At 61.3% G+C, this 24351-nt stretch overlaps 2 protein-coding genes across 5 annotated transcripts; one reads left to right on the top strand and one right to left on the bottom strand.

Moving 5' to 3' along the window:
- The first annotated feature begins 680 nt into the window (after positions 1–680).
- Positions 681–7970, top strand: B4GALT2 (beta-1,4-galactosyltransferase 2). 2 transcript variants are annotated; one of them, XM_040072435.2, is made up of 7 exons: positions 681–953; positions 3733–4119; positions 4471–4706; positions 4779–4969; positions 5234–5356; positions 6431–6535; positions 6669–7970. In XM_040072435.2, exons 1-7 carry the CDS (start codon positions 938–940, stop codon positions 6817–6819), a joined length of 1209 nt encoding a protein of 402 aa, XP_039928369.1. In that variant the 5' UTR covers positions 681–937; the 3' UTR covers positions 6820–7970. The 2 variants fall into 2 exon arrangements, with proteins under 2 accessions (XP_039928369.1, XP_039928370.1); XM_040072436.2 differs by lacking the exon at positions 681–953 and adding an exon at positions 1329–1441.
- A 499-nt stretch (positions 7971–8469) lies between these two features.
- SLC6A9 (solute carrier family 6 member 9) lies at positions 8470–23169 on the bottom strand. Of its 3 annotated transcripts, none has more exons than XM_040072434.2 (13): positions 23030–23169; positions 14560–14716; positions 14268–14399; positions 12950–13202; positions 12738–12870; positions 12187–12321; positions 12004–12107; positions 11679–11916; positions 11465–11599; positions 11199–11298; positions 10861–10961; positions 10512–10682; positions 8470–10290 (listed from the first exon to the last, which is right to left on the bottom strand). In XM_040072434.2, exons 1-13 carry the CDS (start codon positions 23057–23059, stop codon positions 10078–10080), a joined length of 1902 nt encoding a protein of 633 aa, XP_039928368.1. In that variant the 5' UTR covers positions 23060–23169; the 3' UTR covers positions 8470–10077. The 3 variants fall into 3 exon arrangements, with proteins under 3 accessions (XP_039928368.1, XP_039928367.1, XP_039928366.1); XM_040072433.2 differs by lacking the exon at positions 23030–23169 and adding an exon at positions 18639–18771; XM_040072432.2 differs by lacking the exon at positions 23030–23169 and adding an exon at positions 18627–18744.
- Between the last annotated feature and the right edge of the window lie 1182 nt (positions 23170–24351).

Genomic DNA, 24351 nt, shown 5'->3' with positions numbered 1-24351 from the left:
TATGGGTTAATCATCTTCGTGGTTAGCAGCTGTCTTGAAAGACTCACCCACTTGTTTTACAGGGAAGGGCCTCAGCCTTGCACAGATAGAAATGCATCTGCTGTCAGAAATGTGCCTCTGTGAGGTGCTTTTCCACTCTCCCAATCCTGCCTATGTATATCACAGCTTTGGCAAGGGAATGGGCTCTAGACTTGCCCCCAGTCTCCGGACATGAGACCCATCAGGGTGACCCACAGCCCAGCTACCATAGCCAGCAGTGATAAGGTGAGCATGCCCTGTACTCACCTCATTCTAGGTGTGCACGCTTGGTTCCAGGACTTCGACTAAACACCTGCTGCTCAAGCAGAGAAAAAAAAGCTTAAACAAGGCTTCAGAATCTTACACCTTGTCTCATTTAAAAGCATCAGCAGCGGGACTTAAAAGATATTTTGGTAACCATGTGTAGGTATTGATGAGGAAAATGCCACCTGCTGAGGAGCCAAACCGAGAGCTGGAGGCTGAAGTTGGACTGCTTTCAGCTGGGCTTGTTTGCAAGGCTGGAGCAGGGCTGGGCTGAGTGGGTGCCATTCAGTTCTCTTCTGAAGGGTTGTCTGCTGAAGCGAGCTTCTGAAGGGGGCTGGAAAGGCCTCGCTTGAGTGAGCAGCCAGGCATGGGAGGAGAGGCCTCAGGGGACAAGGTTGCTCTAAACAGGCACAAGTGCTGGGGAAGGGACCTGAGGGGGTGGCAGGAAGGGAAAGGCTGTAGACAGCGCAAAATCTACTTGTGGTGGATCAAACTTGCGGTGAGACCAAACCAAGATCTTTCACTGATGCCTTTGTGGTAAGGGGAGTTAGATTCCCAGTGTTTCCTAGCAATGAAACATCGAAAGGATGGTCTGGGGGGAAGGACCCACAAATAGGTCGCAACGGACGCTGAGCTAGCACCAACGGCAGGGAGCATGGCAGTCGCTGCAGGTGGGTCCTTGAAAGCGCTGTTTTCCGGCAACAAGGAGCAAGGGAACGAAGAAAAGCCGGGACACCCCGTGTCTGTGTCCCGGAGGTGCCTGGAGGGTCCCCGGTGCCGCGCCTGGGGCCAAGGGCTGAGCATCCCGTGGTGGAGCCGGAGGCATCGCGCACCCCGGGGTGCGTCCGCCTTCGTGGGAGCCCCGTCCGAGGGCCCCGGTGCCTGCGGGACTGCCCTCCTCGCTCCGGGGCGGGCGGCGGCGGCGGCCCCGCCCGGTGCGGCGGCGGCGGGCGGAGCCGGCGTGCGGGCGCGGCCCCATCTCCCTGCGGCTCTCGGCGGTGCGGCGGCCCGGCCGGCTGGGCCCCCCGCAGCCCCGGGCATGGGAGCCTGCGGGCCGGCGGCCGGGGCTGGAGGAGGAAGAGAAGGAAGAGGAAGAGAAGGAGGCGGCGGCGGGGGCCGCTGACCGGCGCCGGGGCGGCGCGGCAGCCCCGAGGCCGCGGTGAGTGGAGGGGCGCGGGCAGGCCTGGCCGGGCGGGGGAGGCCCGGGATGCGATCCTGGTCACTCGTGGGCGACACCACTCTGGCTCGGGAAAAAGCCTAATTTTGAGGTTGTTTCTCATTTTTAAAATAAGTTTTTGCATGTGTCGGGGACCGGGAAAATTAGGGGGCGGGGGAGTGTTAGTTGTGCTGAATGCGGCCCCTCTCCCCACTTTTGGCCGGGAGGTGGCCACCTTTAGGGCGTCGGGGCCACCTGCTCCCGCCGTGCCTCCCTTCTCCCAGCCCTGGGATGTCTTGTGGGAAGAAGGATCGAGTCCACGGGGTTGAGTATCCCCTCCAAAACGAGCATCACCAGCCCCATGGGCACACGCTGCGCTGGCTTGAAACCCTGGGGACCAGCTCTCCAGCCCCAGGTTGCTTTTGCCCTCTCACACCCTGCACAGATGCTGCGGTGGGGGGAGATGACATGATATTTCATAACCCCTTCTTTAGCAGTTTGAGCCCACTCATGTTCGTGGTGTCCTGTGGCTGCTGCTTGATAGAGTGCTTTGCTTTTGTTCTTGCTGAGCATTACTGTCTACTTGCCTCGTGGACCATTCTGCCAGAGGGCCTCTAAAACCAGCTCTGATTTTTTCCCTCTTGCATACCCGTCTGGCTGTGGAGGCACCACCACTCCATATACTAGGCATGTTTTGGGGAGGGTTTCTGGCAGGTGCTGGGAGCAGGCAGGTCCCTGTGTCATGGGCTGTGTAGTGTAACAAGGCACTGTGATCAGGGGAAAGTTTGAGCAAAAACAGCAAAGCCAGCTTTTCTTCAGAGAGCTACTTCCTGGAAAAAAACTGGGTGTGGGGTTGGGCTGCTGACACATGCCAGGACACTCCTATCCACAGGGACACTCTCTCTGCATCCTGCAGAGAGAGGGTGGACATAGTTGGGGTGTTGGGCTCAGAGTCTTTTCTAGCACCTCAAAGCCTGCGATGGCTTCCAGGGTCTGCCTGCCAGGCTCAGTCCTGCAACTGGGAGAGGACACTCCAGAGCAGGGTTGGGTGAAGGATCCTGCTTCACGCCTCAGCCCTGATCCCCATACCCATCCAGTGTGGCCATCGCTGCCGACTCAGTGCCCTGCGGTTCCCTGGGGGACAGGGCCTGGACAGGGCCGGCAGCTGCCAGTGACTAGTTGCCAGCACTGTTGGGTGCTCTCTGCACTCCTGCTGGGGGTCTTGCTGCAGACCCCCAGCCACCAAGGTCCCAAGGGGACCATGCAGCAGCTCTGGCCTGTCCTGAGGTCCTTGGGGCTTTGTGAACCCCGGTGCCATCCCTTGTGATTGCTTTGCCATGTCCTAGCAGCTTCCCTGAAAGCAGCGACTGGCATGGCAGGGATCAGGGCAGGAGCTGGGGTGCATGGCTGTGCTGTGGCCTCAGCCCTGGCAGTGGCAGGGCTGGGAAAGACCGGATTGTTTGACTTGTCTGGGACTCTCTAGTGACTCTCCCAGCTGGCTTCCTGTCAGGACTCTGGCCTGGCTCCCGGTGTCATGTGGGAGATAAGGGGACCCTGACTTCCTGCAGTCCAGAGTCCCAGGAGGCCTCACCATCAGGAGGAGGGGAGAGGATCTGCTCCGCTGGCTGTAAGCCAGACCCCCCTGGATGTGGCAGGGAACCCTGACTCAGGGGTGCTGAGATGTCCTGCTCAGCTCAGCTTGGCTTGGCTCGGTGTCTGCTGTGCAGCTGCTCACCCGCTGGGTGCCTTGAGGAGGGCTCCTGCCGGCGTGACTCTCATTGCTCCCCCGCTTTGGTGCTGCTGCTGGGATGTAGCTCTGTGGGGAGGGAGCAGGATGGGGAACAGTGAAGTGGGGGTGCCTCAGAAAGGGGTGTGTGGTGGGGACACCTGTGGTGCCCTTGGGACATCCCAGGCTGGCCATGTTTTTGGAGAGCATAGCCTTTGTCAAGGGCCCAGCCTCCATAGAGGCTCTTTGTGGCCTCTCTGGAGGTGTCTGCATCCTCTCTCTGGATGGGAAAAAGGGAAGGGGAGTGGGTCTGTCCTATTCTAGTCTTGGCCTAGGAAAGCAAGGAAAGTGCTTGCTGTGTGGGGCTGAGGACCTCTCATATCTTCATGGCTGTGCCTTCAGAGCAGGGATCCAGGTGCAGCATTTCTTCTGGGGTGCTCTCTGGGATACCAGCCTGCAAGCCCTTCACATCTGCATCAGGCCTGTGCTGCTCCTGCTATCCCAGTGTCGTTTGGGCCGGGCTGGGGGCTCAGGCTCATGGTGTCCTCAGCGTGAGGTGTCTTGGCAGGATCAGGACCGTGGCTGGAGCCGCCCCCCTGCCCCGCCAAGCGCACATGTCCGCCTGTCCGTGCCCAGAAGATGACCAGGCTGCTCTTGGGGGTGACCCTGGAAAGGATTTGCAAGGCCGTGCTGCTGCTCTGCCTGCTCCACTTTGTCATCATCATGATCCTCTATTTTGACGTCTACGCGCAGCACCTGGACTTCTTCAGCCGTTTCAACGCCAGGAACGCCACGCGCGCTCACCCCTTTTCCAACTCCTCCCGCCCCAACGGCACCGTTCCCAGCTACGGGCCAGCCGGTGCTGAGGCCCCATCCCCCAGCACCAAGCCCAGTACCAACCAGTCTGTCACTGAGAAGCCCTTGCAGCCCTGCCAGGAGACACCACCTGGCTTAGGTGAGACATGCTGGGTGAGTGCTGGGGGTGAATTTGGGCTCTGACTCTGCACATGGGGCTAAGGTGGGTGCTCATGGCTGACATCCTTATCCCTTGGGCCCTGGGCATGGCTCCCCCGTGAAATAGTAGAGAAACCCCAGCCTGGAACTGTATCAGGACAGCTGGTTTCAGGTTTTGTTAGCCCAGTCTCTCTGTTTAGGAAAGGTTTTGGGCGCTCTCTGCCCGCGGCAGTGCCGGTCCCCTTTGCAGGTCCCCCTCGCTGTTTGCTTTACCACTCCAGGCAGGAGCTGCAGGTGACCATGACCCTGACCATGTGTCCTGTGGGCATTGCCCTGCCCTCCCCCCTCACAGTTGGGCGCCTGCTCATCGAGTTCAGCTCTCCCATGAGCATGGAGCGAGTGCAGCGGGAGAACCCTGATGTGCGTCAAGGCGGCAAGTACACCCCTCCTGACTGCCTACCCCGGCAGAAGGTGGCCATCCTCATCCCCTTCCGGCACCGCGAGCACCACCTCAAGTACTGGCTGCACTACCTGCATCCCATCCTGCGCCGGCAGAAGGTGGCTTATGGTATCTACATCATCAACCAGGTGAGGGGGGCAGGGGCAAGAGGGTGGCGGGGCTGGGGTGGACGAGCAGACATTGTTGAGTTTGCCCTGCAGTTCGGTGAAGACACCTTCAACCGGGCCAAGCTGCTCAACGTGGGATTCATGGAGGCACTCAAGGATGATGAGGAGTATGACTGCTTCATTTTCAGCGACGTGGACCTCATCCCCATGGACGATCGCAACCTCTATCGCTGCTACGAGCAGCCACGGCACTTTGCTGTTGGCATGGACAAGTTTGGGTTCAGGTGGGTGCCCTGGGGAGCTGGGATGTTCCTGTCCAAGCAGGGCTGGAATATCTCTCTGGGATGGCATCAAGGCAACCATCTTTGATTGTCACCTGGGGCCGGCATGAGATCGGTGGCTCAAATTGTGGACCTGAGATGGGAGAGGGCACAGAGCCCTGGGTAGGAGGGTGACAGAGGGTCAGTCCTTGTACTTGGGGGTCCCTGTGGGGCTCACCTCCATCTTTGCCTGTTCCTGGGGCTGACCCATTTGCTGTCAACCTGCAGGCTGCCCTATGCCGGCTACTTTGGCGGTGTCTCTGGGCTGAGCAAGTCCCAGTTCCTGAAGATCAATGGCTTTCCCAATGAGTACTGGGGCTGGGGAGGAGAGGACGATGACATCTTTAATCGGTAGGTGTCCAACCCCTCGCTAGCACTGTCTGGTTGGGGTGTAGCAGGCTCCCCACCAAGCACTGAGTTAGCACTGTTACCGCACCGGTGTTCCCGGTTTTGTAGGGGATGTGCATGGGCCGTGGCACATGTCAGGGAGGGACTGAATTACTCTCCAACTTTGGGGTTGATGACCCTCATGGATGGAACTGGCCTTTCCCAGGGTGCTGGGGGGCTGTTGGACACCCCTCTGCCTCCCTTGTGGCTGAAGCCTGCAGCATGGTATGCACTGCATCCGTGGGGTGGTGTGCCTGTAGGCTCTGCTCCATACAGGGGCTGGGATGCTAGACTTGGATGTGTCCAGGGCTGAGATCAAAAACTTGGAAGCATCTCAGTGGTGTCCATGCAGCAGGCACGCAGTCATTCCTGCGAGCAGCCGGCAGGCAGCAGTACGGCTGCGTGCTGAGCAAAGCCCAATCCCCCCACACACTGCGCTCAGTGCCAGAGCTGGACAGTGGCCACCTCACCTCCTGTGGGTCCCCCATGGTGCTGCCCAGGGAAACAGTGTGCAGCCAGTAGGGTGTAACCAGCCTGTAGTGGCTAGACCAGCAAATCACCCTTGTGGGAGCCCTGGGCACAGTAGATTTCCACACAACGTGGGCTCAGGGTTGGGGACAAGAAGTGTGTGGAGCTCTGGAAGAGCTTCAGGCAGCCCTTGATCTGAGGGGAGGCCTTCAAGGGAAGGGCTAGGCAGCGGCATTCAGGGAATGTAAAGGGCAGGGGCCGCAGAGGGAAGGAGGAAGGGAGGGAGGGATGGATGGCTGCACATGGATGGCAGCCAGTGTGCAGCACAGGCTGAATGCTGCTGCCGGTCCTTGGACGGGAGTGGCACTTTGGGCACACTGCCATGGGGCAATGTGGCACCCTACATCATGATACTGCCTGGGTGAGGCCTGGCTTTGCTCATCTTGGCATAGCTTTGTTTAACCAGGGACAGGTTTATTTTGCCTGGGGTGTGACCCTGGAGGTCTCTGGGCTGGGGAATGTCCCACCCTGGTGCCCGCACACTGATCCCACCCTGCTCCTGGCCCCCAGCATCTCTCTGAATGGCATGAAGGTGTCAAGGCCCGACATCCGCATTGGGAGGTACCGCATGATTAAGCATGAACGCGACAAACACAACGAGCCTAACCCACAGAGGTGAGTGAGCCACAGAGCTGGGGCAGTTGGCACGCTGCGCGATCACTTGCCTGCTCACCCCCACAGAGGTCCAGCACTGCTGGCACTACAGTAAGACATCCCTCCATCCTCATCCTGGGCTTCCTTCCACCAGGTTCACCAAGATCCAGAACACCAAAATGACGATGAAGCGCGATGGGATCAGCTCGCTGCAGTACCGACTGGTGGAGATCTCCCGCCAGCCCATGTACACCAACATCACGGTGGAGATCGGCCGGCCACCGCCCCGCCTGGCCCGCGGCTAGTGCTCCTGTCACTGGGAACCCCTGTGCCTAGGCTGGCTGGGCATAGTGGGTTTTGCCCCAGCTCAAGAGCCAGGACTGAACAGGGATGTTTTCTGCCTACTCTGCTGCCTTCTGGAGACGGCTGTCCCCCAGCCAGCCCTTTGGTCCCCAGGATTTCTCCGTCTCCCCCATCCCCACGAGTGTGTTTGCAGGACCCCTGCCCCATACGTGGTGTGTTGGTGGATGAGCCCGGCTGCCCTGCGAGCAGCTCCTGGCACAGAGGGAGGGGGCAACCCCAGGCCTGGCAAGGAGCCCCCAGTCCATGCCAGCTCCTGCCTGCACCCTGGGTGGGGAGGGTGAAATCCCACTGCTCTGTGAGAGCTGGAGGGTCCCCACCAGCGCTGTGAGAAGTGGGGTGCAGGCTTCCCCCTTTACCAGCACTGGAGCCACCGCTGCCCCAGCTGGGGATGGGAGCAGCCTGGTGCCCCCTGGCAGGCAGGATCTGGACAAGGTTGCTGCCCTGGTCAGGCACTGCCCATGTTGCTGGGCACACAGACATGGCTTGCTGTCTTCCTCTGCTTTAGTCTGGTGCTTAGAGCTGGGCCCTGTCTCAGCTCTGCCAAACAGAGACCTCTGATTAGTGAATGCCCCTCGCTGTGCCTCAGTTTCCCCAGGGCTGGGGGATGGCAGCTGTATCCCATCCCCTTCCCCAAAGGCAGGTGCTGTGTGTGTGTGTGCAGCCCCTGCCTGCGCCTGCCCTCACCTGCCCTCCCCACTTCGGTGGGGGAAATAGGGCTCATTTGAACCCCCCAGCCTCTCTTAGTGGGGGCTGGTGCAGCCCCTCTAGCAGGGAGAGAAATCTTCCCCTTGAGGTCTCCCCTTGTCTGCCTTCCCTCTTCCAGGCCAGGGGCAGGGAGGCTGCAGGCAGGAGAGGCCAGGACCATGCAGGGCAGGAGTCCTGTGCCCCTCCATGGGACTGGGAGCCCCAACACCCCTGACACTCCATGGGGGGCTAGGAGCAGTGGTGTTGGGAGCAGGGCAGCTCGCCAGGGCTGGGGGGCACCGGCGACTTTTGTACATTTGAATGTCTGACCCTTTTTTCAGCGTACGTTGAATGCAACGTTCGGTCGTAGAGACCGGGGGTTTTGTATTTAATAAAAGTTTGAAAAGTTGGCAGGCTTTGTGGGGGTGGGAGAAAGCACCACCTGATGAGGAAGTGGGATTGTGGAGTGTAGAGGGGAAGTCCTGTCTGCCACCTCCATCTGCTGGCTGGGAGGCAGAGCTCCTGCCTCACCCTGTCCACCCTTGGGGGGGACCCCCCGCCCCCGGTTCACTCAGGAATGCAGGGGGGCCTAACAAAGAGCCCACCTAGGGCGAAGTGTACAGGGCAGAGCCAGCTGCCCTCACTGTGCCATGGACAGTCGCTGCCCTCCCATCCATGTGGGGACAATGCTTTCCCCCAGCAGGGATAAGCCCATCCTCTGCCTTGCCTCCAGCTGGTTTTGTACGTCCAGGTAGGGCAAAGAATTCCCCAGAACCTAGCTGATTGCTGAGTGCCGATACCTGGTATCAGCGGGGAATAGAGCTACACACATTTAAGTGTGATCCCCCACTCTTCAACCCCTCCCTCCCTGATACAGTTCCCAAAAAAGGGTACAGCAGGACACAGCCTCAGGAATATAAATCTCATTAAAATCTAGGATACTTTAGAACTCTACACCAGGAGAGACACTGGCACAGGCAGTGCTGCCCAGAGATACTGGCACAGGCAGCGCTGCCCAGGGACGCGCGCGTTATTGCTAACAATTAGAGGTGAAGGATAGCGGCGTGACTCGAGGGGCAGGGCACGGGCACCATGCGGGAACCTGCGCCCCTCGCCGCAGCACGACGGGGGGCTTGGGACGGGGAGCTGGAACATCCTGCTGGGGCTCGCCGCCCACCGCCTCCCGCCACCGTGCCAAGCTGTGCCATGTCCCTGTGCCAGCCTCAGGGCTGCGACATAGGGAGCTGGCTGGGAGGGGAGCAAGTGGGGTAGGAAGGGTCTCATCCCATCCACCCCAAGTCAAGAGCTCCAAGACCTTTGGCTGGAGCTGGAAGACAGATTTAAAACTGCCCGGCCTTTGCCAGTGCATCCTGTCCCACTAATACTGGTTGGGGACTAAGCATCCCCAGATGGCTCGGAGCGAGTGGGCTGGTGCAGCCCTTTGTGTCTCCGCTGGTACCTCTTGCTAAGCAGCAGCTGGAGGAGGCCGGTCCATCCTGCTCCCCCTTAGCACCATGGAGAGTCCCCCCCTGCCAGTGCTGGAGCTGCCAGGGAGAGCTGGACCTCATCCATGTCTGGTTACCCCCTGGCCAGGCGTAAGTACTCCCCAGCCTCCTGCCCCACTGTGGGGCAGGCAGCAGCACTGGACTGTGCCCATGCTGCTTGTGGCTGTGCCCAGCTTTGCAGGCGATGCCTGGCCACCCAGAAGGGCACCCGCAGACCCCAGTGGGGCCACAGGGTGGAGAGGTACATGGAGGGGAGCATCCCAGCTCACTGCCTGTGTAGCCCCGGCGTACCGTGCATATGTGCATGCCCACGTATGCCACGTGTGCCCATGCTGTGTCTGTGAGGAACACACACGTGCACGCACGTGTGCTCTAAGTGCTTGTGTCTTGCCATCAGATCCCCCTGCCAGTGCAAGCAACATGTTTGCCCCCCCTCTCCCTGTGCTGGCCTGGTGCCTGGCAGCACCCCTGGGTACGACCACCTGTGAGACCCAGTAGGCTCTGAGCCACAGTGGGTGTGCACCCAGGCTGGGGGTCCCTGCAGTGCCAACCCCTGCCACGATGGCCTTGTGCACACACAGGTCCCGGGCAATCCTGGCATGCCCAACCCTGGTCCCACCCCATGTCCTCCCCTTGGGAAGGTCAGGAGGGTGTCCCATGGCAGGGCAGGCTGCCTGGCTTACAGAAGGGGGGGTGAGAGCCTGGGAGCATCCCACCCCCCCATCCTGTGCATACCCCCAGGTCAAGGCCCCTGCAAAGTGCCTCTGGCTCCCGGCCCTCCCGGGGCTGTGCCCCCTCCTCTCTTGTCCCAGCGTTGAGCACAAAGGTTACCGTAAACACGAGGGTTAACGAATGCCACGGGGGCGGGGGCGGGAGGGGTTAACCGGCGAGGAGGTGGGGGGGGTCTCGGGGACGGGTGCTGAGAGCCCCCATGGTCCGGTGCGGCCCGGAGCCAGGCTCCGCCAGCGGAAGGTGCAAGAGGGTTAGAGGGGGTGCGGAGATTGTGGGGGGTCACAGTCTGGAGTCCTGGCTGTGGGCTGAGCCATTGCTGCCCCGCACGGGGGATGCAGCCACCGCTTCACTCTGGCCCTTCTCTGGCTGCAGGGGCTGCACCTCCAGGTGGGACTCGGTGGAAGGGCTGAATGCTGGGGCGTAGCGCCCGCTGCGGTGCTCTGGCAGCGCTGGGCCCCAGTCCTTGCTTGCCTTGGTAGCATTTTTCAAGCGCTAGAAAGGGAGAGGAGGGAGACAAGATTAGCACCCACCATCCTCCCCTACCCCAGTCTGCACCAATATGCCAGCAGTTTCCAGGGCTACACAGACATGTGGTGCCCTATACATGCTGCCTGCATGCAGCCACTGCTGACAGCTCCAGTGAGGTCAGGGACAGCCTCAATGGCAGCCCCAGGTGGGATGTAGACAAAGAGGTGTAGCCCCCGGCAACCCACCTCAAGCAGTGTGTCCCCCTCAGAACGGCACACTTTGTAGATGGCGTAGATAGGGATGCAGATAACAGAAGAGAGCGCCATGAGGAAGCCGATGCTGATGGCCCAGGTAGGGTAGACATACTCATTGTAGGAGATGGGCCGGTACTGGATCACTGTGAAGATCAGGATGAACTGGGAAGGGATAGGCAGGATCAGCCAGTGGGGAGCAGCCAGCTTGCTCTGTGCCCCCACAACTTCCCCCCCCTGCCCTATTGCTACTCTCCTGAGCCCAGCACTCTCCAGGGAGTGCCATGGTGAGTTCCTCACCCCCTCCTCCCACAGCCCAATGCCCCACGGTTCCGATGCTCACAAATATGATGGCAGGTGAGATGAAGCGCCAGCAGATCTGGAAGAAGAGTGGGGGAGGAAAGCCCAGCATCATCTCAATGTCCTTGAAGTAGTTGCGGTGCCCTGGGGAGAAAAGTGACCATCAGCCCTGGTGGTGACCTGAGCCCCTTCACTGCTCCAGCCTCAGCACCATTGTGGTGGGACCCATCAGCCCCCCAGGCCGCAGCTCCCGATTGGGCAACAGCCTCCCCATGTAGCACAGACCAAACTGCTGATTGGCCAGATGTCAGGGCAAACCCTTCCCCATTGGCTGGTTGAGCCAGCCCTACCATCTGATTGGCTGCAGGCAGCTGCACCTACCATAGATGTACATGATGGCCACACACATGATGCAGGAGATGACCACCAGGGAGAAGCTGGCGGCGTAGTTGTCCATTAGCAGGAGCCAGTAGATGCCCGCCTGCAAGACAAACGCATTGGCACAGCTGCCCCTGTGGTACCACAGCTGCTGGCAGGGCAACAGCACAGCCATGCTGAGTGTGCCAGCAACACACAGCTCGAGTACCACCACCACCACAGCTGGCACAGCAATGGCACCCCGTGGCAACAGTCCCATGGCCACCTACCTGTGTGGTGAGCGGGACACCCAGCAGGAAGCCAGCCACAGCCACTCCCAGCGTTACAAAGGTCTTTTTGCGGATGATCCACTCGTTGCCCACTTCATCCACAATGGCCGTGACCAGAGTCTCCAGCAGGCAGAACTACATAGGGGTCAGCATGTCATCAGCATGGACCCACCGTGCCACCCCATTTGAACCTGCTGGCCCCACTGTGACCTACCTGTGTACCCAGCCCCAGGAGGATGAGCATAAAGAAGAAGAGAATGGACCACAGTGGCGAGATGGGGAGCAAGGTGAGGGCCTCGGGGTAAGCGACGAAGGCCAGGCCCGGACCGTGGTCAGCCACCTTAGATACATCCACACCCAGGTGGTTGGCCATGAAGCCCAGGATGGAGAAGATGACGAAGCCAGCATAGACACTGGTAGCACAGTTTGTGATGCTGATGATGATGCTGTCCCTGTGGGAAGAGGAGTCAGGAGTCAGGAGGAGTCAGGAGTGGACACAAGGGCAGTGGCAGGGCTGGGGACTGTGGTCGGGCACCCACCGGTAGCAGTTGTTGTTGAATTTGTTGTAGGAGGCCATGGTGATGAGCCCGCCCCAGGCACAGCCCAGCGAGTAGAAGATCTGCGAGGCTGCGTCACCCCATACCTGTGGCAGTGAGATGGTCAATGCTGTGCCCCCAGCCCTGCTCAGCCCTGGCTGCCCGCCATCCTTCGTCCCTGCTCACCTTGGCATTGAGGATCTTGTCCCACTGGGGTGTCAGGTAGTACATGATGCCAGTGACGGCCCCCTCCAGCGTGATGCCGCGCACGAAGAGGATGGTGAGCACCACATAGGGGAAGGTGGCCGTAAAATACACCACCTGTGGGGCAGCACCTCAGTGAGGTAGGGCTGGGGGCAGGAGTTGGGACACAGGCAGGTTTGGCTAAGGTGTGGCTACGGGCTGGGGTTACGGTCCAGAAAGTGGAGTGACTGACTAGGAGAGGATAAGGTCCAGAGAAGGGACTATCGTCAAGGAGTTGGGACCATGTCACATGGGAGGAGCTGTGTCCAGAAGGGATGTGGCCAGGTCAGAAGGGTGTGGCCTTTTCCAGAGTGGGAGGAGCATACACGGAGGATGGGGACAAAGAGGAGGAGCTGTGCCCAGAAGGGATGGGGACATGTCCACAATGGGAGGTTCATTCCCAGGTGGGGAAGGGCTATGCCTAGAGGGGACATGGCCATCTATCCCGAAGGCATGTCCACGGGGAGGGGCCTGGAGAGGGAGCGCACAGGTACCTTCCCCGAAGATTTCACGCCCTTGATGAGGCAGAGGAAGACGACGACCCAGGAGACACCGAGGCAGCCCAAGAGGGGCAGCCGCACCTCACCCAGGTTCCCGATGTCATCCGACAGGTTCAGCACATACCTCCTGTATGAGGAGGGGGCAGCAGTGTCAGCGGGGCCCGACCATCATCACCTCCCCCATCCCTGACCCCAGGCCCCGGTACCTCCAGTACTCCTCGCTGGGGCTGGTGCGCTTCTGGGTGGTGTTGAGGAGCTGGGTGATGTTGAGGGCAACACGGCTGGAGACGTTCCCGTCCAGCACCCCCACGCAGTCGGGCGTGTTCCAGGGGTTGCTGCAGTACGTCCAGGGCAGCACGCGCGTCATGGACACAAAGAAGTAGTAGAAGGCAATACAGATCACCACGTTGTAGTAGATCCCGATGTATGTGGACACCACCATCATCCCGTAGCCCACGCCTGGGAACAGCACCGGGGAGGGGTGAGCGGCAGGGTGCGGCGGCACGGCATGGCGCACAGCACCGGGGGTTGTGGCATGGGAGGAGTGCGCTGCATGCAGTGCTGTCAGCAGTCTTGCAGCCATGCTGCGGCTCAGTGCCTGGCTTTGGCACGGGTGTGAGGAGCACCGTGCATGAGATCCCCTACCTCCAAACAAGCCTAGCGGTGCTAAGGGTCCCCATGGGCACGTGGCAATGCACACAGGCTGCAGGGAAACCCTTGGAGTCTGCAGCCTGAGAGAACAACTGGATGGGGGTGACTCCTGGCCACAGTGATTTCAGGCCTGCAGTTACCTGGTGGCGTGTGACAGGCCACATGAGCAGGGAAGTGCACCCCAGGCTCAGCATGCCACTGTGCAGAGCACACAAGAGCGTGTGCATGGGCTGCTTGCACCCAGATGTGACACTGTGGGCATGTCACCTGGGAGGCAGCCTGCAGGTGTGGGCCAGGGGAGCCAGCAGTACAGGAGCACACCAGTAAGCCGGGAGATGCACCTGGAGCAGGGTCCAGCCATGGCAGGCCAAGCACATGGGCACAGCACCTGCTGCCTATGGTCCAGGGAGATGATTGCAGAAGCATGCCCACAGCTGGACATGCCACAATGTGTTCAGGGGACCTGAGTGGCCTCTGCAAGAGTGATGCGCTGGGGACACGTGTGGCATATGCAGGGATGTGTGGGTAATGCCTGCAGTGGATGCCAGCGCAGGGCTGGGGTTTGCGCAGGAGATGCGACGCGTGTGCGCAGGAGCACGTGTAATGCGTGCGAGGGATGCCAGGCAGGCTGTGCAGGGCAGTGTAGCCAGGGTGGGCATGTGCACAGGGGAGCAGTGCAATGCAGACCGTAATCCGTGTGCAGGGCACACGTGTGCAGGACTGCACGAGCTGCAGGTGCCTGCACTGGGCCATGTCGTGTGCCAGAGGTGCGTGCGTGCACCCCAAGTGTGCGAGGGTCACACCGGCTGCCAGGCACTGTGACAGCAGGTGTCCCATGCTGGCCTGTGCCTCTGCGGACAGGCAGCTCCTTACCTTTGAACATGGGGCTGACCCTCCAGACGCCAAGACAGCCCTGGCTGGCAAACTGTCCAAAGGAGAGCTCCATGAAGAAGAGGGGGATGCCACAGAACACGAGCATGATGAAGTAGGGGAACATGAAGGCACCTGGTGAGCAGGAACCAAAGGATGAATGAGCAGCAGCCCCAGGCATGGCTAGGCAGGGCTTCCCGTGCCCTGCACCACCCCAGGAAACACCATGCGGGGCTGGGGTGCACACCCCCGAGCTGCCCAGAGGAACGCCACTCCCCCGGGCCCTCACACGCACCTCCGCCATTGCGGTAGCAGAGGTATGGGAAGCGCCAGACGTTGCCTAGGCCCACGGCATAGCCCACGCTGGTCAGCACAAACTCGATCTGGTTGCCCCAGTTGCCACGCTTGACGCTCTTCTCCTGCTTGCCCTGCTCCCCGGGCACGGCGCCGTTCTGCGGAGAGACGCCGTGGGATGTGTCAATTGGGGACCCCCCTGCTGGCCCCGTTGGAAGGGTGACAGCCGCCAAGTGGGACTGGGAGGTCCCCGGCATCCTTCCCCATCCCGCCCCCCCGCCTGCCCCACCACACACAGGCAGTGCCAAGGAGGGGGAGGGCAGCGGTGTCGGCCCCCCCCCGATGAATGGCTCTGCCCAGAGCCCGGCTGCAGCAAAGGGAGAGCCTGCAACTCATACAAAGCAGGTCCAGGCGCCAGAGCACAAAGGGGCCTCTGTTCTCGTGCCCCCCCTACCCTGTGCCCAGCGAGAGAGGTCCTGCTGGGTGGCCACTGCCCACGACTGGGGGCGAAATCGTGGGACCCCTGGGTTGAAGAAGAAGACCCTCTCAATGGGAAGTGAGGTGCAGTGACTAAACCAGGCAGGGGCCTGGGTACCCCCCAGAAAAAGCACCCTGCTTCAGCCAGGGTCCTACTGCCATTCAGCACTAAACAAGGGCACCATGGCTGGGACACACAGGGGGTCCCGAGCAGTTGGGTCCCCTGCATGGACAGCCCCAGTGCCCAGTTGTTTCTTACTGGGGGGGCAGGAGGGCAGAAGGGGGCAAGAAAGGGCGCTTTGTGCAGACTGCCGCACAATGCGAGCTCACACCAAGGAGGACAACAAAGGAGATGAGTGCCTGTCACCCCAGCAGGGATGGCACCCATCACCCCCTGGCTCTGTCCCAGCACAGCCCTGCGCTCATACTAATGTCCTGCATGGATGCTGTGGAGCTCTAGCAGGTTAGGCCGAGGGCAGATGGCATTTCACAATGCAGAGGTGCCCCAAGCCCTCCCCTCCCCACCTGAGGCCAGCTGATGGATGGGGTGAGGGTGCTGGTTGCCAGTCCATAATCCCACAGCACCCACGCTCCTACAGGAGCGGCACAGGGCGCAGCAGCCCTGGGAGCCTGTTGGAACTCCGCAGCGTCTCACCAGCAAGGACACCCCAGCGCCCGTGCCCACCTCACGCGTCTCCCGCAGCCGCCCCCTCTCCGTGCGCTCCCCACCATGGCTGACAGCGGCAGTGAGTGGGCCACAAATGGGAGCCGTCACTTTGGATCTGCTCACGCCGGCGGGGCGCGGGCAGCAGGCGCGGTGCACCTAACCGTATCATTTGATTAGGGCCCGCGCAGCCGGGACGTGATGCCCAGCGACTCCAGCACCGCGCTGCCAAACAAAGCCATCTGCTGCGAGCGGGGCCCGCACGCGCCGCGGGCTGCGGGGGGGCTGCAGGACAGCACGAGGGGGGATCGCAGGGCACCTCGGCCAGGGCTAAAGGGGCAGCACGCTGTCGTGCCCAGCCGGGGAGCCAGAGTGTCCCCGGCTGACCCTGTGAGGCGAGGGTCTGTCAGAAAAAAGCTGACGGCAGCTCCAGGTGCTGGGGGACCGCCCTCCCAGCAGAGGTTCTCTTTGTTGGGGTGCTGTGCAAGAGCAAGACTCAGGGGTCCTCAGAGCAGGGCACAGGACGCTGGCAGTGTCCCTATGCCAGGGCACACTGCCCACTCGAGCAGACTGATCCCATCAGGAAGCCTCTGATTAAGCTGCTCGCACTAACGAGGCTCCTAATGAGCAGCACAGCCAGCAGGAGTGGGGGCAATGCTCCAGCCTCCCTGACAAAGGGTCTGGTGAGGGGACCAGATACACTATATGGCACCGGCTCAGCCAGGATCCCTGGTGCCCACAGGGGACCTCATCCCTGTTCCAAGCCATCACTCTGCTCAGGTGACCCTGGCTTCACTCCCAAGCCTCATGGAGCACCCCAAATTTGAGTTGCTTGGTACCATTGCAATGAAACCACCAGGCCTGTGCTGCTCCCTCCTCTTTTCCTGCAGCTTTGGTGCACTTGTCCCCAATAAGGGGGCGGCCACATGTGTCCATGCACGCACAAGCTAGCACACGTGAGCAAACGCATGCTCACCCATCAGCTCGCCACAACACCCCCCCCCCCAAATCTAGGAAAGTCACCCTGCCCTTTACACTCATTAACCACCCTCCCAACCCCACATGACTAAAGACGAGGATGGGAAAGAACCCAGACATGTGGGAAGATGAAACTCCCCCCTTTCCCTGCTGTGGGAAGGGGACAGAGATGGAATGCAAAGGGAGAGCTGCCACCCAGCAACAGTGCAGTCTCTGGGGAGACCAGGTCCTGCTCCCAGGCCCCAGATTTTCCATGCATGTAAATCCAACGTGGCTTCAAAGGATGCCTGGCTTGGGTGATAACATCAGGGAGGAGGAAGGATGCCACAGGCACCCCAAATGTCTCCAGAAGGGAAGTTCCACAAGGGAATGCCCAGAACGTCCCAAAAGGGGACGTTTGGGGTGCCCAGGGCATCCTTCCTCCCCCTTCCCCAGGGAACCCCCCATACACCACGGCCAAAACTTCCCCAGCCCAGCAAAGCAGGCATCATCCATCACCCTGCCTGGCACCAAAGTCTTTCTCATGCTAAGCAGCATCGCCTCACACAATGACAGCTTGGCTGGGGTGCCCGGATGCCCCCCACTTCCCTAAGGGGCCCTGATTTATGGCTGGTAAGCTTGTGATGGTGGCAGGGATGATACTGGAAGGGGATGTCCTCACAGGAGGCATCTCCAGCATGAACTCCCCCCCTCCTTTTTCCCCATTCAAACTGTCCAGATGGGAGTATGCCAGCCCAGCAGAGGCACTCTGTGGGGCACAAACCTTATCCAGCCCCCATGAACCAGTGAGGGACCCCCAATTTCTCCATCCAACCTCCAACCTGGGGGCTGTCAGGGCTGCCCCTGCAATGCCAGCAGAGGGTACCAGCACCCCTGATGTCATCAGCCTGATCTCATTGCTCATTGCCATGGTGATGGCAACAAACTCATGGCTGTTTTAGGAAGGGGCTGCTGGAAGATAGAAAAATACACTAGTAACATCATTTGCCACAATAGTGGCTCTTCCAGGGCAAGAAAGCGGGGTGCAGGATGTTGGAGGCAGATGAAGTGGATGAGGTGGAGGTCCAAGAGATGGGGTCACTTAGAGAGGGGGTGTCCTGGGTGCCCTTGCTGTCTATTGATCCTGGGTGCTGGGGGCCCTCTAATCAGGCCCTGCACTCCCTGTCCCTAGTACACGGGGTAATGAATCCACAAGTGTCATCCCTGCATCAGAGGTTGCTGTGCCCTGCGCATCGTAACTCTCCCTGCCCTCTCTCTTTGGTGCCCAGTCCCAGTGTAGCAGAGGCAAGCTGTGCGGGAAGAGGCATCTGGCATGGTGCTGGGGACAGTCCCAGGGCTTGGGGTAATGCAATGATGAGGGGCACACCCAAACCCCAGGACCTCCCACAGGAGTATTCACAGCCTTTATCACCCCTCGTTGCAGAGGGTGTCCAGGCCCAGTGACAGCCCTGAGCATGCTCTGCGAGCCACCAGGACTGCCCTGGGGTGCCATGGGGAGGCTGAGGCAAACTTTGACATTGCTCATTGATGCCCATGAAAGGGAGGAGGGGAGGGGGGAGAAGGAGGATCTTTGCTATAGCCTGCCCCGACAGCACTCAGTTGCAATCCAGGACCCCTATTCTGCAAGATCGGTAGATTCCAGGGATAACAAACACACAACTGTCACAATCTCTTGTTGCTCCCAACACAGCTGAGGCCACGGAGAGGTTTGGTGCCATGCTCTGCCCTCCCTCCCTGGAGCACCCCACATCAAACGCTGTGGGGCTTGGGGATGTCTCTCCAGCATGCCACGGCTATAATCTACACCTGCAGCTCAGCCCTGTAGAGCCGCCACGCCGCAGACAGCACAAAGGGTTTTGGAGACCCCTGAGTGGTGGGGGGACAGCACTGTCATGGCCACCACTCCGCTTGGCCCGCCCCCCACTCTGCCCCCCAGACCCTGCTCTCACCTGCCCACTGACCTGCTGAGAGGGTCCGAGGGGGCCTGGCTGCTCGCAGCTGCCATCCGGGGGCCCAGGCTGGACGGCTCCGTGAGTCCCCAGCTTCATTGGCACCTCGGGCTCCGGCGCAGCAGCAGCCGCCCGCCCTCCCGCCTTCCCCCGCCCGCTGCCTCCAGCGCTTGGCACCGCTCTCCACTTGCCTGCCAGCCAGGCTCGGCCCCCTGTCGCCCGCCCCGATGCGGCACCGGCACCCCAGCACGCCACCTGCCCTGGCACCATGCCTGCCCGGCCCACCCCGCAGGCGCTGCCGTGCCTCTGCTGCCCCCCACGAGCTGTACCCCGCGAGCCAGGTGCCCTCCCTGGCTCGCGTAGGCAGGGCAAGGCAGAGCGGGCTGCACAGCGGGCTCAGCCCTGTCCCACTTAATGAGGCCTCATTAGCGGGGTCCAGCTGCTCGCAGCCCTGCACGCTCCAGTGGGCAGCGCTGCCCTCCCTGCGGGCACCGCTGCCCGTCTGGTCGGGGCCAGGAGCTGCTCTTGGAGCACAGCAGAAGATGACATTCCCTCAGAGCCCCCTATTTCCATGCCTCAACATCCTGAGCCCCACACGTGTATTTCCTGCCCCTACGGCCATCATCCACACGGCAGCTTAGCCCTGCTTGCCCAATCCCAACCCTGGGGATTCCAGGGCTGCAGGAACAGGGCATGGCCCTGCTTGGGGACAGGGGCACAGGGACAAGCCTTTCCGCCGGCACACCCCCGGCCTGGCGCCATGCTACTTCACCCAACTACATTCACGTCATACTGTGGGTGACATCATGGGGCCTCCATGGCAACCCTCACAAGGTCACTGCCCCAGGGGGACCATCTGGCTGGCGGGAGGGCTGTGCCACGACCCCTCCACTGCCCAGGCACCCCACAGCCTCCCTGCTCACCCCTTTGCCAGCGCGAGGTGGGACGCCGGCGGGACGGTGTGTCCCATAGGAGGCCAGGCTCAGGGTGCCCTGCAGCCAGGCTCAGGGTGCCCCAGCTGCTCCCAGCCCCGCGTCCCGGCCGGGGAGCGCGGCCAAGGCGCCAGCGACGCATGATGGCGCACGGAGGGCGGGGGGACGGGCCAGCGCTTTCGGGCGACCATCTGGGGTCCGGGCAGCAGCGGCTGTGGGCGCACACGTGAACAGCACACGTGTGCGGGGTGGGCGCTCAGCCTCCCACATGCCCGCACCCAGCGCTTGTCCCTTGTCCCCTCCTGCACCAGCCGCCCAGTAGCTGGGACATGTCCCACCCAAGGGATGGCAGCACCCAACTGTGCCCCCCCAGAGGTGCAAGCCAAGAGCCACCCCATGCTGCACCAGCCCCAGTGACCCCAGCCAAGTCCTGCCCTACGTGCAGCCGGGCAGCTCTGTGCCCAGACACCCTGCAAGGTGTGTGGGCACCTTGTGGGCATCCCTCCATGACCCAGTTCAGCTCAACACTTTGCCTAGGCTACCTGTGTGCCATGGCTACCACCATGTCCTGCCCTGGGCACACTGCACCCGCTGCCCCTTAGAGCAGCCTGAGCACAGTGCAGCAGGATCCACTGCCCTGTCTTGTGGATGCCAGACCCTGTGCCAGCCTTGTCCTGTGGGAGCAAAGTGCCGCTTCCCCGGCAGCCCAGCCAGCAGACAAAGGGGACAGCCAGCTGCACGGAGGCACACTGCGAGAAACAAAGGGCCTGCAGTAGGACCCTCACTTACCCTGGCATTCCAGTCCTCAATCTAGCTGCCTGGTGGCTCTGGGGCTGAACTCAAGAGACAGGGGTGACGGGTGCATGGGGGGTGGTCCACAGGTCTTCCAGCCCCCTGACAGGGCTGCAGGATGACTGGGATAGGAGTGATGCCCAGGGACCTGTCCCAGTGCCGCTATCCCCTAGCTCAGTGCTTCCCAACACGGCTGCCTTTCTCCGGCCCCATTCTACCAGGGCAGACAGGATTCTCCCGGGGCGTTCAGGCAGAAAAATCCCCCGCCAGCCCCCCCATCACTGCCCCTTGGTATTCCGGGAAGGGCTCCCGCAGCCAAAAGCCACTTCCGCAGCTCCTGCTGCTGGTCAGTGGCACTGCGCTGCTGGGGGTGTCTGGAACAGGCAGGGACCCCCCCACCCTTACCCAGCCTGAAGTGCAGTGGGAGCAGCACCCCAGTGTGTAGTCAGGGTGGTCTTGGATGACAGAAGGAACCTACCTGAGCTGGGTAAGCTGCAGCCAAAAACTGCCTGGCCGTGCCAGCAAGGCAGCCCTGGGAGTCAGGAGTCACTGGCAATGCTGGAGTCTGAACAAAGCACCCCAAGGACAACAAAACAAAATGTCCTTAAAGGCCTGGGAGGGAGAGGCAGTCAGACCCTCCCCTGTGGCTCACAGGGATCCCCTCTGCCCAGATACACAGGGACTGATCCAGTCCTTGGAGCTGTCCTGGACTCCATTGGGTATCTGCAGTCAGCGTTTCTAGGGCTTAGGAGAAGTAGGGTGAGCATGGCCCCTCTCAACTGCCTCCTGTTTTGGAGTAAACTTCACTGGAGCACCCAAAAACACAGATCCTGCAAAAGCAGTACACATTACCCTTGTCATCCATGCCCCAGGTGACAGGTGGGGAAACTGAGGCACAAACACATGTCACCCACCTACTGCCTCCATCACTCCTGTCCCTCCCCAGGTGAGGCACAGCTGGCACCATAAACTTGTTCAGCCCCAGGCACGGCACACAATGCTGGGCAGCAGTTGCACAGTGAGAACCTGGACTGAGGGTGGTGGGGGTGGGAGCTGCACCTACAGGCAGGGACGGGAGGACAGGCAAGGACCAAACTTTACGAGGTCACTGGCAGGACTCTGGAGGCAGGCCAAGGAGATGATGTTCCTTTCCCAGGGACTCGGGCAGCTCAGCAGTCACTGCAGCTCCTCCTGGGGCTCACAGGACACAGCAATGGGGATGCTTCAGGAGCAGCAATGCTCTCACAGGCAGGTACCCTTCTCCCCACAGACCCAATAGCAGCAGTGCCCTGTGCAGGGTTATCCTTGCACCCTGCAAACAGGGGAGGGCCAGGAAGCGGTCTGAGAGCCAGGAAGGCCAACACAGCACGTGTCAGACCCTGTGGCACCTGACACCCTGGCCCTGGGGTGGGCTGGTCAGGTACTTCTGAGAAGCGAGTTAAAGATTTATGGGGAGTGGGTGGGCACTCCAACGTCTGGCTCACTGACATGGGTGTCAGGCCCAGCCCTCGCCCCAGCGCACTGCTGACTGCTCCGATCATAACAAGAAAACATCAACGGCGTGGAGTCATGGCAAGCGCCATTTGCAGAAGTGTGTCCCCATGACAGACTCCAGACACATCCTCAGCACCTCCCTGTTACCAGCCCAGAGCTTCTCCAGAAGAAATCTGCCTTCCTATCCCACCAGCTGCCACAGCCCCTTCTCTGTTGGGGGCAGGGTGGCGCTGGGCTCCCTGCTGCAGGCACAGCCGGCGGGGCCATGCTGGGACACACGAGCAGAGGAACTGCGTGCACACGGGCGCGCTGCAAGCATTTGCTGGAGCATGCCGCTCCCCTGGCTCCTGGCTTCCCAGGAAAACCCTGGCTTCCAGCCCTCCAGCTGGAGTGTGCAGCTATTTCAGGAAGCCCCCCAGGAAGGGGAGGGCCCGGTGACCATGTCAATCTCAGCATTCAGCTCCTAGCCTTTGGGAAAAAGGGAAAAAGCCAAGCCAAGCACAGCCTGGGGGCTCACCTGCCCAAGGCAGCACAGCAGCCTGTCACAGGAACCTGAGCTGCCACAAGCATGGGGCCATCGCAGCCTTCCAACAAAGACATGTGGTGGGCACATCTCACATCTGCCTGGAACACCAAAGCCACCCCTGGCACAGGCAAGAGCACGGCAGCTCACAGCACACTGCAACACACCGCTCGTGAGGATGGAAGGTCAGGCACTACACTGGTGCCCAGTGAAACCTTCCTCTGCCAGTGCACCATCTTACCAGCCCAGTCTCAGAAAGCCCACTAGGTGAAGGCAAGGAAAAGCACCCTCTGGGGGCACCCACCTGGGCTGGAGGAACACCTGCACCCTTTGCCGACAAGCAGGCTGCAGAGTCGCCCGCCTGCAGAGCTGGGGTGGGTGATAAGGCTGGGCAGAGCGCCTGAAAACAGGCGATAGCATCTCCAGGCACAAGGAGACACCACACCCGAAGAGCCCCACAGGCAACAGGCTCATTGAGAGAGAGCATCAGCTCAAAAATCATCATGCCAGGAGAGCACTATGGTGCTACAATCCCAGCTGGAGGTCCTGGGAGGGGGCACCAAGTCCTGCGGGAGCCCCAGTGTCTGGCTCCCTGTGCCAGGTTCTCCGGGTCCCCGAGGCAGTGGCGCACACCAGCCCACCCCCCACACCCCTGCACTTACCAGCAGCCCCTCGCTGCACTTATCGGCCATTCCTGGAGGCTGGAGCACGGTGCCAGCTGCCCAGTGCAGGGTCCCTTGCCCGCCTGCTCTCTGTCACGCAGCACCAGCACTAGCGTCCTTCAATCCACCGTCAGAGCAAGCTGGGCAGAGGGGAGAAGACACCAAGAGAGATGTCACTGGTGGGGTGGGCACATCCCCACCCCAGGCCTCACCCTCCCTCCAGGAACTGGGGGGCTGTGCCGGACAAGTCGCTCCCCTCTACCTGCCCACTGGGTAGCAGGGCTTTTGGCGGAGGACGCAGGGCCTGGGGCTGGGTGGGTTGGTGGCGGGGTCTCTTCCTGCTGGCTCCCGGCCCCTGCGGCGTCTCTGAACCCCCTGGCACCCACAAGAGCGGCGGCTCCCAGGTGTTTCCCAAGAAGCAGTTAAAGATTTACCCGGTGTGGACAGACGACCTTGCGGACAGCTGGCTGCTGGCCCCCCGGCAGGTGGGCGTCAGGGGCCGCGGGCAGGAGCGAGGGCCCCTTGAGCTCTCCCCCAGTGAGAGATGAAGCTGAAGTGGCTGCAGCACACGACAGCGCCGGGACTGGGCGCTGAGCGGGGCCAGCGCAGGGCTCAGCTGCTGCGCAGGACACAGATGGGAAACGATTGCCTTCTGCCCCGGTGCATCGCATGCACGTGCGGCGCAGGGGGGCCGAGCCGCTGGGCTCTGCCGGGTGCCAGGTGCTGCTGAACAGTGCACGGGCACAGGCATCTGTCTCTCCGGCCCTCACCCCTGCCCCAGCCTGGGGCTGCTGGAGGCCCCAGGGGAACACCGAGGACTGACCTCACTGGAAGGGACAGACGCTGTTGCAAAACCCCAGTTTGTCTGTGCAACAAGCACTGGTGTTTGCACATCCCACACCAGTGCTCAGTATCCTCGCTGGCCGAAGAAGGACCCCTGACTCGCACCGAGGGTCGCCGACTACCACCGGCAGCAGTCAAACACCCCAGGACCTATCCCCGGGCTGCCATGACTCTGGAGCAATCAGCAGAAGACCTTAAGACATAAGGACGGAGCATGGGCAGTGTAGATAAGGGGCAGGAATCCAGGGGCCGTGGTGTGAACCCCCAGCCCCTCCAGTGCAGACAGCCTGCTGCCAGCAGATACCGCAGACACTGCACCCCACTGCCAATGCCCTCCTCAGCAGTGGCTGCATTTCCAGGGGAGCTGAGATGTCATCACCGCCACAAGCCTCGCTCCTCGCATGGCACAGGGTCCTCTCCAAGGTGGGAGGTGCAGGGCCAGCGGCCAGACCTCCTCCCCACCACACACCTACCGACAG

This window comes from Hirundo rustica, chromosome 9 (assembly GCF_015227805.2).
Source record: "Hirundo rustica isolate bHirRus1 chromosome 9, bHirRus1.pri.v3, whole genome shotgun sequence".
In the NCBI taxonomy this organism is placed as follows: Eukaryota; Metazoa; Chordata; class Aves; order Passeriformes; family Hirundinidae; genus Hirundo; species Hirundo rustica.
Note: the sequence above shows the minus strand (reverse complement) of the source record. Positions and strands in the feature narration are given on the sequence as shown.